General features: G+C 36.6%; 1 protein-coding gene across 3 annotated transcripts in view; it reads left to right on the forward strand.

Moving 5' to 3' along the window:
• Nucleotides 1–14,001, forward strand: part of LOC148952826 (carbohydrate sulfotransferase 11-like) — a 38,219-nt gene extending 24,218 nt beyond the window's left edge. For 2 of the 3 annotated variants that reach the window (XM_089088111.1, XM_089088113.1), the window contains exon 3: nucleotides 6,917–7,714. In XM_089088111.1, coding sequence (XP_088944237.1) covers nucleotides 6,917–7,591 — 675 coding nt within the window. In that variant the 3' untranslated portion in view covers nucleotides 7,592–7,714. Of the gene's footprint in view, nucleotides 1–6,916; nucleotides 7,715–13,238 lie in introns of those variants that run through there. The other variant, XM_089088112.1, reaches the window with a different exon arrangement.
• Nucleotides 14,002–14,928: the final 927 nt, after the last annotated feature.

Genomic DNA, 14,928 nt, shown 5'->3' on the forward strand with positions numbered 1-14,928 from the left:
TTCGACTATTAAAAAGGGCACCAGTACTTTGAATTTCCAATCGAATGAGTCTTTTTTGAAGTTTCTACGACAGCGCCATCTATAAAAACCGTAAATGCCCCCAGGGCATAACTTACAACCCTTGCCCTAATGGTGGAGGGCTGTCCTCAAAAACATAATTTCTATCTGGAAATCAACCACGCTGAACAAAATGGCAATCTCAAAATTTTGATTGGATGTGTTTCGGGAAATGGTGGGCGTGAAAGGGGTGTTAGTTATCTTACAATCAACTTCGATTATCAAAAAAGCCCTAAGACACTTCAATGTCCATTTAATTGAACCTTTTTCGAAGTCTTTATGACAACTTTTTCTATTCAAAATACCCTACTTTAAAGGAAAAAATTAATAAATAATACTTTGTGCCAACATCGTTCTTATATGCCCCAAGGGCACAACTTAAAACCCTTGCCCTGAGGGTTGTAGGGGAGTGTCCTCTTCTTTACTTAGTCCCCGGTTCTTGTCTCGTTCTCAAGTGTCCCCGTTCTTTACTTAGGCAGCGCGATCGCGCTGCCTATGATCTGTACAACAACTTTCTATATAAACCTTATATGCACCTAGGGCGTAACTTACAACCCTTGCACTGAGGGCTCTGAGGGGGTTATCATCCTAAAAGACCTAATTTTCAGAACGTTCAACTACGTTGAACAAAATGGATATCTCAAAATTTTGATTGGATGTGTTTTGGAAAATGGTGGGCATGAGAGGGGCGTTAGTCACTATCCATTCACTTTCAACTATTAAAAAAGGCACTAGCCCTTTCAATTTCCTATTGAATCAGCCCTTCTGAAGTTTCTACGACAATGCTTTCAGTAAAAACTTTATATGCCCCCAGGGTATAACTTAAATAATTTAAGGTTGTAAGGTATAACTTACAACCCTTGCACTGAGGGCTCTGAGGGGAGGGGTTGTCATCCTAAAAGACCTAATTTCCAGAACTTTCAACTACGTTGAACAAAACAGATATCTCAAAATCTTGATTGGATCTGTTTGGGAAAATTGTGGGCGTGAGAGGGGCCTTAGTCGCTATCCAATCACTTTTAACTATTAAAAAAGGCACTAGCCCTTTCAATTTCCAATTGAATGAGCCCTTTTGAAGTTTCTACGACAACGCTTTAAATAAAAACTTTATATGCCCCCAGGGCATAACTTACAACCCTTGCACTGAGGGCTGTGAGGGGAGGGGTTGTTTTCCTTAAAGACCTAATTTCCTAAACTTTCAACTACGTTGAATAAAATGGCTATCTAAAAAATTTGATTGGATGTGTTTGGGGAAAGGTGGGCGTGAAAGGGGGGTTAGTTTCCCTCAAATCACTTTCGACCATTAAAAACGATGCTAGCTCTTTGAATTTCAAATCGAATGAGTCCTTTTTCAAGTTTCTACGACAAAGATTTCAATAAAAACCTTATATGCCCCAAGGACATAACTTATAATCCTTGTTCTGAGGGTTGTGGGGGAGTGTCCACCTCAAAAATATAATTTTTATCTGGAAATCAACTACGTTGAACAAAACGGCTATCTCAAAATTTGATTGGGCGTGTGGGGTGAAATGATCGGCGGGAGGGGGGGGCTAGTTGTCCTCCAATCAATGTCGGCTATTAAAAAAGTCACTAACTCTACCAATTTATAATTAATAGAGCCTGTCTTGAAGCTACTACAACAACACCTTCTGTAAAAACCTTATATGCCCTCAGGGCATAACTTAAAACCCTTGCCCTGAGGGTTGTGGGGGAGTGTCCTCCTCAAAAACATATTTTCTATCTGGACATCAACTACGCTGAACAAAGTGCCTATCTCAAAATTTTGATTGGATGTGTTTGGTGTAATGATGGGCGTGGGGTACTTGCCCTCCAACCACTTTCGACTATTAAAAAGGGCACTATCCCTTTTAATTTCCAATCGAATGAGCCACTTTTGAAGTTTCTACGACAATGCCTTCTATAAAAACCTTATATGCCCCCAGGGTATAACTTAACACCCTTGCCTTGAGGGTTCTGGGGGAGTGTCCTCCTCAAAAACATATTATCTATCTGGAAATCAACTACGCTGAACGAAATGCCTCTCAAAATTTTGATTGGATGTGTTTGGGGTAATGATGGGCGTGGGGTACTTGCCCTCCAATCACTTTCGACTATTAAAAAGGGCAATAGCCCTTTAAATTTCCAATCGAAAGCCTGTTTTGAAGTTTCTACGACAACGCCTTCTATAAAAACCTTATATGGCCCCAGGGCATAACTTATAACCCTTGCACTGAGGGTTGTGGGGGAGGGTCCTCCTCAAGAACATATTTTCTATCTGGAAATCAACCACGCTGAACAAAATGGCTATCTCAAAATTTTGATTGGTTGTGTTTGGGGGAATGATGGACGGGGGGGGGGGGCTAGTTACGCTACAATCGCTTTCGACTATTAAAAATGGCACTAGAACTCTCAATTTCCAATCGAATGAGCCCATTTCGAAGTTTCTACGACGACCCCTTCCATATGAAGTACCTTGCTCTTAAAGAAAAAAAATTAGTACATTGTGCCAACATCGTTCTTATATGCCTCAGGGCATAACTTTAAACCCTTGCCTCGAGGGTTTTAGGGAAGTGGCCTCCTCAAAAACATATTTTCTATCTGGAAATCAACTACGCTGAACAAAATGGTTATCTCAGAATTTTGATTGGATATGTTTGGTGTAATGATGGGCGTGGGGTACTTGCCCTCCAACCACTTTCGACTATTAAAAAGGGTACTAGCCCTTTGAATTTCCAATCGAATGAGCCTGTTTTCAAGTTTATAAAACAACACCTTATCCAAAAACATAATATGCTCCGAGGGCATAAGTTCAAACCATTTCCTCGGGGGACGAGGGGGATGCCCTCCTTAAAAACATATTTGCTATCTGGATATAGACTACGCTGAACAAAATGGCTGTCAAAATTTTGATTGGGTGTGTTTGGGGTAATGATGGGCGTGGGGTAGTTGTCCTCCAATCACTTTCGACTATTAAAAAGGGCAATAGCCCTTTAAATTTCCAATCGAATGAGCCTTTTTTGAAGTTTCTACGACAACACTGTCTATAAAAAACCTTATTTGACCCCTGGGCATAAATTAAAACCCACTCACAGAGGGTTGCGGGGGAGTATCCTCCAGAAAAATGTATTATCTATCTGGGAATCAACTACGCTGAACAAAATGGCTGTCTAAAAATTTTGAGAGGATGTGGTTGGGGGACTGATGGACGGGGGGGGCTAGTTACGCTACAATCACTTTCGACTATTAAAATGGCACTAGAACTCTCGAATTACAATCGAATGAGCCCCTTTTGAAGTTTCTACGACGGTCCCTTCCATATGAAGTGCCATGCTCTAAAGGAAAAAAAATAAATAGTCCATTGTTCCAACATCGTTATTATATGCCCTCAGGGCATAACTTAAAACCCTTGCCCCGAGAGTTTTAGGGAAGTGGCCTCCTCAAAAACATATTTTCTATCTGGAAATCAACTACGCTGAACAAAATGGTTATCTCAGAATTTTGATTGGATATGTTTGGGGTAATGATGGGCGTGGGGTACTTGCCCTCCAACCACTTTCGACTATTAAAAAGGGCACTAGCCCTTTGAATTTACAATCGAATGAGCCACTTTTGAAGTTTCTACGACAAAGCCTTCTATAAAAACCTTATATGCCCCCAGGGCATAACTTAAAACCCTTGCCCTGAGGGTTCTGGGGGAGTGTCCTCCTCAAAAACATATTTTCTATCTGGAAATCAACTACGTTGAACAAAATGCCTCTCAAAATTTTGATTGGGTGTGTTTGGGGTAATGATGGGCGTGGGGTAGTTGTCCTCCAATCACTTTCGACTATTAAAAAGGGCAATAGCCCTTTAAATTTCCAATCGAAATTCCGCCTTTTTTGAAGTTTCTATGACAACACCTTCTATAAAAAACATTATATGCCCCCTGGGCATAACTTAAAACCCTTGTTCTGAGGGTTGTGGGGGAGTGTCCTCCTCAAAAACATATTTTCTATCTGGAAATCAACCACGCTGAACAAAATGGCTATCTCAAAATTTTGATTGGATGTGTTTGGGGGAATGATGGACGGGGGGGGGGGGGCTAGTTACGCTACAATCGCTTTCGACTATTAAAAATGGCACTAGAACTCTCAATTTCCATTTGATTGAGCCCCTTTTGAAGTTTCTACGACGGCCCCTTCCATATGAAGTGCCCTGCTCTAAAGGAAAAAAATAATAAATAGTATATTGTGCCAACATCGTTCTTATGTGCCCTCAGGGCATAACTTTAAACCCTTGCCCCGAGAGTTTTAGGGAAGTGGCCTCCTCAAAAACATATTTTCTATCTGAAAATCAACTACGCTGAACAAAATGGTTATCTCACAATTTTGATTGGATTTGTTTGGGGGAATGATGGGCGTGGGGGAGGGCTAGTTGCCCTCCAATCACTTTCGACTATTAAAAAGGGCACTAGCCACCCCAATTTCCAATTGGATGAGCCCTTTCCGAAGTTTCTACGACAACTCCTTCGATACAAAGTGCCCGGGTATGGAGAAAAAAAACACATTGTGCCCGTATCGTTCTTTACTTAGGCAGCCCTAGCGCGCTGCCTATGATAAGAAGAAGCTTTTTTAAAAGTACTAAAAAACGTTAGTGGGAAGAGTGAGGTTTTGAGGAGGGGACAACCCCACTCATATACGTAATAATTTCTGTCTGTTTTTAGTTTTAATGTTGCTCCTTACTTTCAGTTGAAAAAACTTGTTTTAATAACATAATTAAATTTAAGAACGACTCAGAGGTTTTATTTAACTTTGGTTGAAACGCAAACTCATTGCCCAAGCCGAATTGCCCACGGCCCAATTGTGCAAGTTTAATTTTTAAGATTTCTCCCGTTTAATGATTCCTCCTGTTTAATTTTTAAGATTCCTTCTGTTCCCCTCCTGAATTTTTCAAATGTGTATGATTTCTTCTGTAGTGTTACATAGTTTACATATAATGTATTCTGATTTGGAGGGCCAAGTTATGAACCTCTTCCTAAAGAAATATCTTTAGTCTAAGTTTTTACCTGTACACTTATCGAATTATAGTTCTTTCCAAGTGTGGGACATTTGCTGTTACATACTAAACTTCTTTTTATCCGACCCTGTCGAACAGAAAAATATATTTAAAAATTACTACAACATTTTTGTCCACTGTCATATTCCATCCTATCGATCAAAATTTTTTCCGAAATATGGGGCCCATGCCCCCTTTTTTCAACTCCCGATTTTTTTTTTTCAAGTCTATGTATTTTTCTGTAGTTCTATGTAGTTTACACATAGTTCAGCATGTTTTTGTACTTTTTTCAAAGTTAGGTTACTTCCCCTCTAAAAAAAAAAAAAAAATCCCGAGTCTCAGTATTTTCAGTACAGTTATCAAATTATAGTTCTTTCCATGTGAAGGACAATTACTGTTGCATACAAATTTTTTTTTTACCCAACCCTCTCTAACAACAAAAAACATTTAAAACTTACTTCAATTTTTGTCTACTGTCATATGTATATTTGTCTACTGTCTACTGTATATCAGTTCGATCGAATTTTTTGTCGAAATAGGGGGTCTTTGCCCCCTCTGTTCAACTTCGAATTTTCTTTTACTAGTCTGTGATTTTTTCTGTAGTTCTGTGTCGGTTACACATAGTTCATCATGTTTATGCACTTTTTTTAAAGTTCTACCCCCTCCTCCTAAAAAACCCTCAGTCTGAGTAGGCACCTGTACGTTTCTCAGATAACGATTCTCCCAAGTGTGAGACTGTACTTTTGCATACAAAACTCTTCTTATGGTTCGTTTACACATTAAGGAAATTCATGCAGATTTAGCAATCCGTGCGGAAATTCCGTCCGTTTTCGTGCTAGAAAAAATCTCTAGCTTTCCGCAACGTTTTGGTTCAAATCAGGACAGAATCTTGGCAAGGTTTTTAAATGAATAAAACCATGAGTATGGATTATCAAAAACTACACGATCTTATAACTTTGGTTCAAGGCTACCCCAGCCTCTATGATCCTGCACACCCAGGCTATAAGAAAACTAAGAAAAACAGTGTCATTTGGCTGTCTATTGCTCAACAGCTCTCAGAAGAGGGTAAAACCATAATGCCCTTCTTGATGTTTTGATGATAGCCACAGGGGATATCTGCCATATGGCTATCAATAAGTCCTTTTGCCCCTTTGACTCTAGGTCTGGCTGTTGCAATAATTTAAAATTTTTGCCTTAAAACGCAGCGTTATTTTAGCCAAAGTTCGAACAGAAACGGACGGATTTTTGCATGGATTTCCGCAATGTGTAAACGAACCATTAGCCAGGGGCCTCGAGCAGCAAAAATGTTTGAAACTTACAAGTTTCGTCTATTGTCTAACGTCATCCCACTGATCGAACTGTGTCTGGACAAGTTAAATTAGGGTCAACACTGGTTCAGAAAATGCAATAGTAAAAAATTATTCAAAAATATCAGCGAATGGCCACGAAATCAGTGACGTTAATGTTGTACTGTACGGTCACATATGTAAACAAAACTATTTTTTTTGGAAGGCAATTATTGCTCGTCACACGAATCCTAAATTACACGTTAAGTGATGAGGGAAAATAAAATAAAAATAGTATGAATTATTAGACTAGAGCTACTAAGGTGGAAAATAGTAAAAACTAAGCTTGAACTAAAAAAAAATGTGTTTTGGTTTTTAAAACGACTGGGCTGCTTACAGTGTTCAAATTTTGGTTTCCATGAGAGCAATTCTAAAGTGTTACAATCTAGGTTAGCAGAAGCTTCAAGTTTTCTTTGGTGTGCCCAAAACTTATTTTTGGCCAACCTTACTAAGTCTTCATATATTTGTTTCTTTTCTAGACTGCGAGCTCCCTTTGGAAAGCTATTAATGCCATACTGAATGGAAAAACTTCAGAAACAAATGCTAGCAAAATAAATAATTATACAGTACACTTTGTAATACAACCCGAAAAGCTACATCAGTATCCTGCAAAAACGCAGCAGACCCTACTTGACAGTTACTACAAGTTCACTGTCATACGCCATCCCTTCTACAGACTTGTGTCCGGGTACAGGGACAAGCTAAATCCAGGAAAAAACTGGTTCAAAAAAACTTATGGCACAAAAATAATTCGAAGATATCGGCCGAAGGCTACTGTAAAACAAATAAAAAGTGGAACTCCAACATTTTCGGAGTTTGTTGACTACCTGACCGATCCCAAGACAGTTTCTACACCAAAAAGGGTAGATGATCATTGGACACAATATCACAGATTATGCCATCCATGTAACATAAAATTGGATTATGTATTAAGGTTTGAATCACTTAAAGAAGATACAGATCATCTACTGAGTTCACGAAATCTAACTGATCTTGTAACTTATAAATATAGCGAACCTGCAACGAATGTCGAAACAGTAAATAGGTATATTCGACAACTAAAGATTGGAAAATTACTTCAGTTATATGAAGTTTTTAAATTTGATTTTGAATTATTTGGATACGGCTTTGATATAAAGGAGTACCTAACTTGAAATCTTGGGAATATTCGGACTCGTTATGCAGTCCTTATGAAGTCTGACTCGGAAGTGATATATTCCAATTGCTCTGATATTATGTATTTTTAAACATATTTGGAAAATATATTATCAACCAGATACTACTTTTAACTGGTTTCCATGCTTGAAGTCCTGATAAAATACGAATTAGGCTTCTTCCATTGCGCAAAAGTAATTCTTAATCACAATCGGTTATTATTCTTTTGTAAATTATGAAGAACTAAAATAAAATTGTCTTGATAAATATTTAGAAACTGAACTTTTTACAGACAAATATAAGAAAAATAAGGTATTGGGAATACAGACAGAGTACAATTATTCTTTTAATGTTTTAAAGATAGAATAGACAGGCATGTTTGCGGGGGGGGGATTAGTCCCAATGATCCGCAACCTGAAATCCCTATATTTTACCTATGACTTCTTATTTTTTCATTAAATTCACCTTTTTTTGTGCTTTCAAAATTTCTATCGTAACCCAGATATGGCATCCCACCCCTGAGGTAAATTCTTGAGTTTGTGTCTGATGCAGACCATTGTGTCAAAAGGCTATACCTACTTACCTTTGATGATATTTGCACTTTGCAAAAAGTAATATGGGAAACAGTAATTTTTCATGAAATATTTGTGGTATAGAGTTTTGACCTGAAACATGGTTAATATCAACTTAAATAAGCTTGTTTGTGTGTTTTATGATGGTTTGAACCCATACAATAGTACTGCTTTGCTGGTACGTATGTTGAATTGTATAAGGGCAATTATCAATTTATACGACGCAGACTGTCTGCTGTTTCCAATACTTTTCCGTCGAAAGTAAGGAGCAACATTAAAAATTGAAGCCAACATAAACTATCCTGTATGTGAGGGGAGCATCCCCTTCCTCATTTCTCACTCTTTATGCTACAGTCTTAAAATTCTTTAAGAACACTTCTCATTCAAATTCAACGGCCCTTGTGTTTCAGGAGTCGTTCTTAAAGGGTTGGGACAGAAAGTCAAACTTTAGCGTAAAGAGCGAGGCATAATGAAGGGATGTCCCTTCATATACGGAATAATTTCTGTTTGTTCTAAGTTTTATTGCTGATCCTTACTTTCAGTTGAAAAAAACTTGCTTTTTTTAAGGTCCTATTGCCTCTATCTACACGTCCCATCTACATAAGCCAATTTAAGAAGACAATATTTGTTGGCCCAGGTATCAGTTGTCATGACCAATCGTCAAAATATTTTCTTCGTTGGGTGCCCCTTAGAGCCAGGTCGGCCTTAGAGCCAGGTCGGCCTGGTCCATCGACCAGGGTTGATGGCCCCCTGGATAACAAGAAGACATTGAATAATTTATAGAAATAGGAAAATGATAAATCTGGGTAAAAAATAACCCGATTGAATGTTTTACAAGGCAAAGGATAAAACTTGGTAAAACATTTAAATCTTGGTAAAAAAATATAGCCAAAGAATTTTCCCCTGGGAAACTTCTTGATGGTGCTCCTGTGCCGGGCAAAGTTGACAAGCCCTGCAAGTTAAAAACCTATCATATACGGAAATAAGCTTAAGGCCCAATTCTGGGTATCACAAATTGATGCAGCCATAATTACCTTCAATTTGTTTTATGCATAGGCGTCCACCTGGCCAAGACAATTTTGATGACAATTTCAGGCTGATTGGAGAGTCGAAATACAAGTCCATGCTTTTGAACAGACCATATCTTTTAGTGTCTTCGTATGGACTGATCGAGAACATTCGAAGTCAAGTAACTGGGCTGAATAAAAATATTGTGATTCCTAGCTGAGTGTAAAAAAAAAGTTTCGGGCCCATTTTCGTGCAGAACAATTTTCATTTCTAGCTTATTCCATGAATAAGGATTCCTTTGACCTAATAGTTCATAGATATAAGTTTCAAGCCATCAAGATCATTAGACCCTTTGATGTTTCTGAACAAAATGACTATCTCAAAATTTTTCTGAGACATCATAAGAAGCTACAAGGGCAGAGCAAAAAAGGGCAGAAATCTTTTATTACTTAATATTTAAGAAATTAAAGCTTCTGATATCAGAGTCATTTTTGTCGAATCTCATATGCTTAAAAACATTGCTTATACCAAAAATGGCCCTTAATTACTAAAGTCAAGTATACCCAACATATATTTTTAATTTATTTTTTGGTTTCATGTAAAATTTGTCGTATGTAACAACACGCACGTAGGTAAAAACACGCACCAGCAAGGAATGTCTAGGACTTCCCGAACAAAATTACTATCTCAAAATTTTGCCTAAACAGGGGTAGATCAAAAAAGGGCAGAAAAAGGAGGTTGGTTGCCCTAAGATGATTCTCGGCCCTTAAAAGAGGCAATTTAACTTTCAATTTACAATCGAAAGAGCCCCATCCCAAGTTTCTATGACCCTCTTTCCATGCAAAGTTGCCAAGAAAGATTTTTGGCCCTTGGTAGGGCCCCATTTTAGGGAACCAATATTTTTTTCTATTCTTCATCTGTATTTGGGTCCCTTTTGCCCTAGGACTGAAGACTAAAAGTTTTCATCAGATTGGGAATAACTATTTATGGCCATTTTTTTAGCCCCATAATTAGAGAAAGTACGGTGCCCCGGAACAATCTTTCTTTTTGTAAATTGGGCTCTCCTCCAGGCCTAAGGAATTAAGTTTCAAAGCTTTAGGATTCAAACTGAAAAAGAACGAAAAGGTTTCTTTCCCATTCCTGGACCCACCTCCTCTCACAGCAAAATGTTTGTTCCTTTTCAAACAGTTCGTGGTAACGAACTGTAAGTAAGGAGCGGCCCGGCTCAATAGTAACCAAAACTCTATAAAACGTAATTTTGAAACCAATAGATACATCAAAAGAATTAGATTTGTATGCTGATTTCAAATATATAAGTTTCAACAAGTTTAGTCATGTCCATCAAAAGTTACGCGCCTGAGAAAAATGGCCTCATTTTCGAAAAAAAGGCAAACATCCCCTAAAAGATATAGAACCTAAATGAAAATCACACCATCAAATTCAGCGTATCAGAGAACCCTACTGTAGAGGTTTCAAGCTCCTATCTACAAAAATGTGGAATTTTGAATTTTTTGCCAGAAGAAAGATCACGGATGCGTGTTTATTTTTTTTTTTTTTTTTTTTCCAGGGGGGATCGTATCGATACAGTGGTCCTAGAATATCGTGAGAGGGCTCATTCGAGGCTCATCGATGGGTCTGGGGTTACGTGGGAGGATCTTTCCATGGAGGAAGGGAAATTGCTATGAAGGGGGCACCGGATTTCCCAGCATTTAAGAAAAAACGATCAGAAATTAAATATAAAAAACAAAAAGTTCTTCAACTGAAAGTAAGGAGCAACTTCAAAAATTAAAACGAACAGAAATTATTATGTATATGATCTGGGTTCGCCCCCTAGTCAATACCTTGCTATTTATGCCAAAGATTTTTTAATACTTTCTAAAGAGCTATTTATTCTAATTAACGTCCTTTGTGATTAAGGGGTCATATTAAAAAAATTGGAACAAATTCGAACTTTAGCGTATAAAGCTAGGTATTGACTAGGGGCGAACCCCCTAATATACATATTAAACATATATGAATATAGAAGTTCGTTGCGTAAGTTAATTCGTAAGTTACATATATTTATTACTGATAAAAACATTCGTAAATAAAATTAAACAACTTTCGAGGAAGCCATTTAACCAAATAAAAGTAAAATTAATATACAAATGTTGTTTAATTATTCATGTACGGTGAGCCAAAATCAAAACCTGCATTAATTTAAAAACGTTCAAAAATTAAATAAAAAAAAACAGTTTTTTTAACTGAAAGTAAGGAGCGACATTAAAACCTAAAACGAACAGAAATTATTCCGTATTTGAAAGGGGCTCCCCCTTCCTCAGTCCCTCGCTCTTTACGCTAAAGTTTTTTATTGTTTTAAAAAACAAAGTTGTGAGACAGAGCCAAACTGTCTGTTGTGAAGTCATTACTCAATTAAGATGAAACTAATTTTTCACTCTTATTCTAATATTATTTTTTAAATATTCGTTGTTTGCATTTATACGTTGCATGCAGACAACGGCTGTCCTAAAAAAATTGTTCTACGCAAAAACAGGCGACGCCCAAACTCGTGACGCCCAAAACATGCCCAAGTTTGTTTTGTGTGAGATCGGACAGCAAATTACTGGATATGTCTATTGGGCCAAACGAACCTAAGATGGAAAAAAGTAGGTTGTACCGATTCATGAAACCAAAAGTGAGTCAAACGTTGTTTTTATCAGATTTGGGCGAAATTTCCTGGGTAAGTCGACTGAACTAAGATATTTGAACAAGAACGACGAATTTTGGAGACAATTCTGGTACTCTTAGCGTGAAAAACCGAATTTTTGACCCTGAACTGCTTCAAACTTTAGGGCCTTGTAGACGCTTAAATTAAAACCTCAGGACCAAAGAACCTCGGTTAAGAAAACAAATCTTATTTTATTAATTCATGTCTTTTTCCTTGTCTTACAAACCTCTAGACGAATAAACGCGAAACGAACAACGTTCCAACCTTCCAATAAATTTTATTTAAACAATAATCAACATTATTTATTTATATAAATAAATAATAATCAACAATAAATTTTAAACTGATAATCAAATTTAAAAATGTTGGATTAAGATTCGTAGATCCAAGATGGGGGTTCTCTATTAGATATCGTATGTCAAGATAAGATTGTCTATAAAATGGGGGTTAAGGTGGCTTCAGCCCTATAGAACACAAAGAATTACACAGATTTTCAACTCATATGAAGATATGAAGGCCGCTCAAAAGACCCCTCCCCATCCACCCAATGCTCTATAGTAAAACTATTATTAAAATGTCATTGTAGAAAACGGCTGATGGTCGAAAATCTGAACTGAGTATTAACATTTTTTTTCAAAATTTAAATAGGAATCAGAGATTTTAATTCTTGAGTAGAAAGACTGAAAAATAACTTTACAAATATCAATATTGCTAACCAATAATAAAACTATGTCAAAAAATGAACAGAAATTAATTTTTAAAAAAAATTCAAAAAAATAAAATTTTCAGGGAAAAATAAAGAGTCATATTGAAACCTACGACGAGCAGAAATAAATTAATACAATAATTCAAACTAAACGAACATAAAATACCGCAAATAGGAATAAGGCTATCACCCCTTAAGTGTTCTAAAGGCAAGAGCATCATTTACGCTATGCTGACAACAAAATACATTTGAAGCTAGTCCTCAATTATAAAATTAGGAAATCAAAAATTGTTGAGACTTCCACGACTAAATATCATTATATATTAAATAGCCAGTCTACTGTTATTTGTTATGTCCAGTACTGTTGATCATTTTTTAGGTTTTCATTTTTTACACGTTTATTTTTTCTGTTTTTGAAATTCTTTGGAATTTTTCATCTTGGCTATTTTTTTCTTCGTGCTTCATTTTTTCCCCTTTTCTTATATTTTATAGTGTGTTTTTAGCCAACTTTATGCAATATACCCAAATTCTTTAATCTAATTTTTCTGATTTCTCTTAAATCTGCTTTTACGATTCAGACTTAATAAAAGGTTTTCAGTCAACTTTATGCAGTACACGCAGATATTTTTTATTTTTTTTTTTATTTATTACAGACTGGAAGTTCTCTTTGGAAAGCCATCAATGCCATACTTACAGGAAAAAGTAATGAAACAAACGCCAGTAACATAGATTCATACACTGCGCACTTTGTAATAAGACCTGACTCGCTGCAGCATTACAGACCAAAAAAGAGGAATCAAATACTTCAGTCTTACTTCAAGTTTACTGTAGTACGTCATCCTTTCGATAGAATTGTATCTGGGTATACAAACAAGTTTAATCCAGGTCAAAAATGGTTCAAACAATTCTACGGTACAAAAATCATTGAAAAATATCGACCAAAGGCCACAACAGAAGAAATACAAAGTGGAACTCCGACGTTTCCAGAGTTTGTTGACTACCTTACAGATCCCGAGACAGTATCTGCGCCAAAAATCGATGCTCATTGGATACAATATCACCGACTATGCCATCCATGTAATATAAAGCAAGACTATATATTGAGGTTTGAGTCACTTAAAGAAGATACAGATTATCTACTGAGCTCGAGAAATCTTACCAAATTTGTGACCTATGAGTATAATCCCCCTGCAACGAACAGTGATAAAGTGAAAAAGTTTATGCAAGAACTGAGAATTGAAAAAATACTTCAGTTATATGAAGTTTTTAAATTTGATTTTGAATTATTTGGCTATGACTTTGATATCGCCGATTATGCCCCCTAAAGTGGAGTCAATTTTATTTCAAGACAAAGAACTATGATTATATTCTCATTTGTATTTTTATTTATTTACAAATATGCTTATTTTTTAGGAAGTTCTTTTGAAGTTTATGTTGGAATATCTTTTCAAATATGTAAATTAGGGCAATAACTGTTCCACTAAACTTTTTTTTCGAAACAATCGAGTTTGAAGACTTCAAAGATGGGTGGCAGTGGAACAAAAAACCATATTGGGGAACGAAAAAAGTAAGAAGTAGAACAAAGTAAGCGCTTTGGCAGTGTCTAATTAAACAGTCATAGCTTCACTTGGAGGAGATGGTCTTAGAAACTTCAGAAGGGCTCATCTTCCAGAAAATCGAAAGTTTTAGTATCCTTTTTAAGAGCCAAACGTTATCGGAGGCCAATAAGCCCGCCTTGCATACCCTATTTATGGTACGTGACCCTCCCCCGTAATTCCTTAAGACATTTGACCGAAACTTTAGAAAATCATTCCGCTTTAAATAGTCAAGAAGGACAATAAATATGCATCCGAACATGGCTTGCCCGCAAACCTTTTCGGCAAGGGCTAAAATCAATGCCCATTGCCAACTGTTTATACGTACATCGTATAATAGAGTCATTTAAAACACTTTTTTTCAAAATAGAAGTTTTTCAAAGAAAAGTAAAGAGATGTATTAAACCATAGACTACCCGAAATAAAGTAAAATAATGATACAAACTTAAAACGAAGAGAAATTAATATCGATGAATAAATGAAACTCCAAAAGGAACAGAAATAACAATGAATAATCAAGACAAACCTAGAACGAATAGGTAATCAAACAGTTCGTGGTAACAAACCGGAAGTAAGGAGCGACCCGGCTCAATGGTAACCGAAACTGTTGAAAACGGAATTTTTATACCAATAGATACATCAAAGGAATCAGATTTTAATGCTGATATCAAATATATAAGTTTCATCAAGTTTACTCCTACCTATCAAAAGTTAAGCGCCTGAGAAAATTTGAATGATTTTCGAAAAA

The sequence above is a fragment of the Artemia sp. Qi Xiang Cuo genome, chromosome 4, assembly GCF_049724085.1.
Source record: "Artemia sp. Qi Xiang Cuo chromosome 4, ASM4972408v1, whole genome shotgun sequence".
NCBI lineage: Eukaryota > Metazoa > Arthropoda > Branchiopoda > Anostraca > Artemiidae > Artemia > Artemia sp. Qi Xiang Cuo.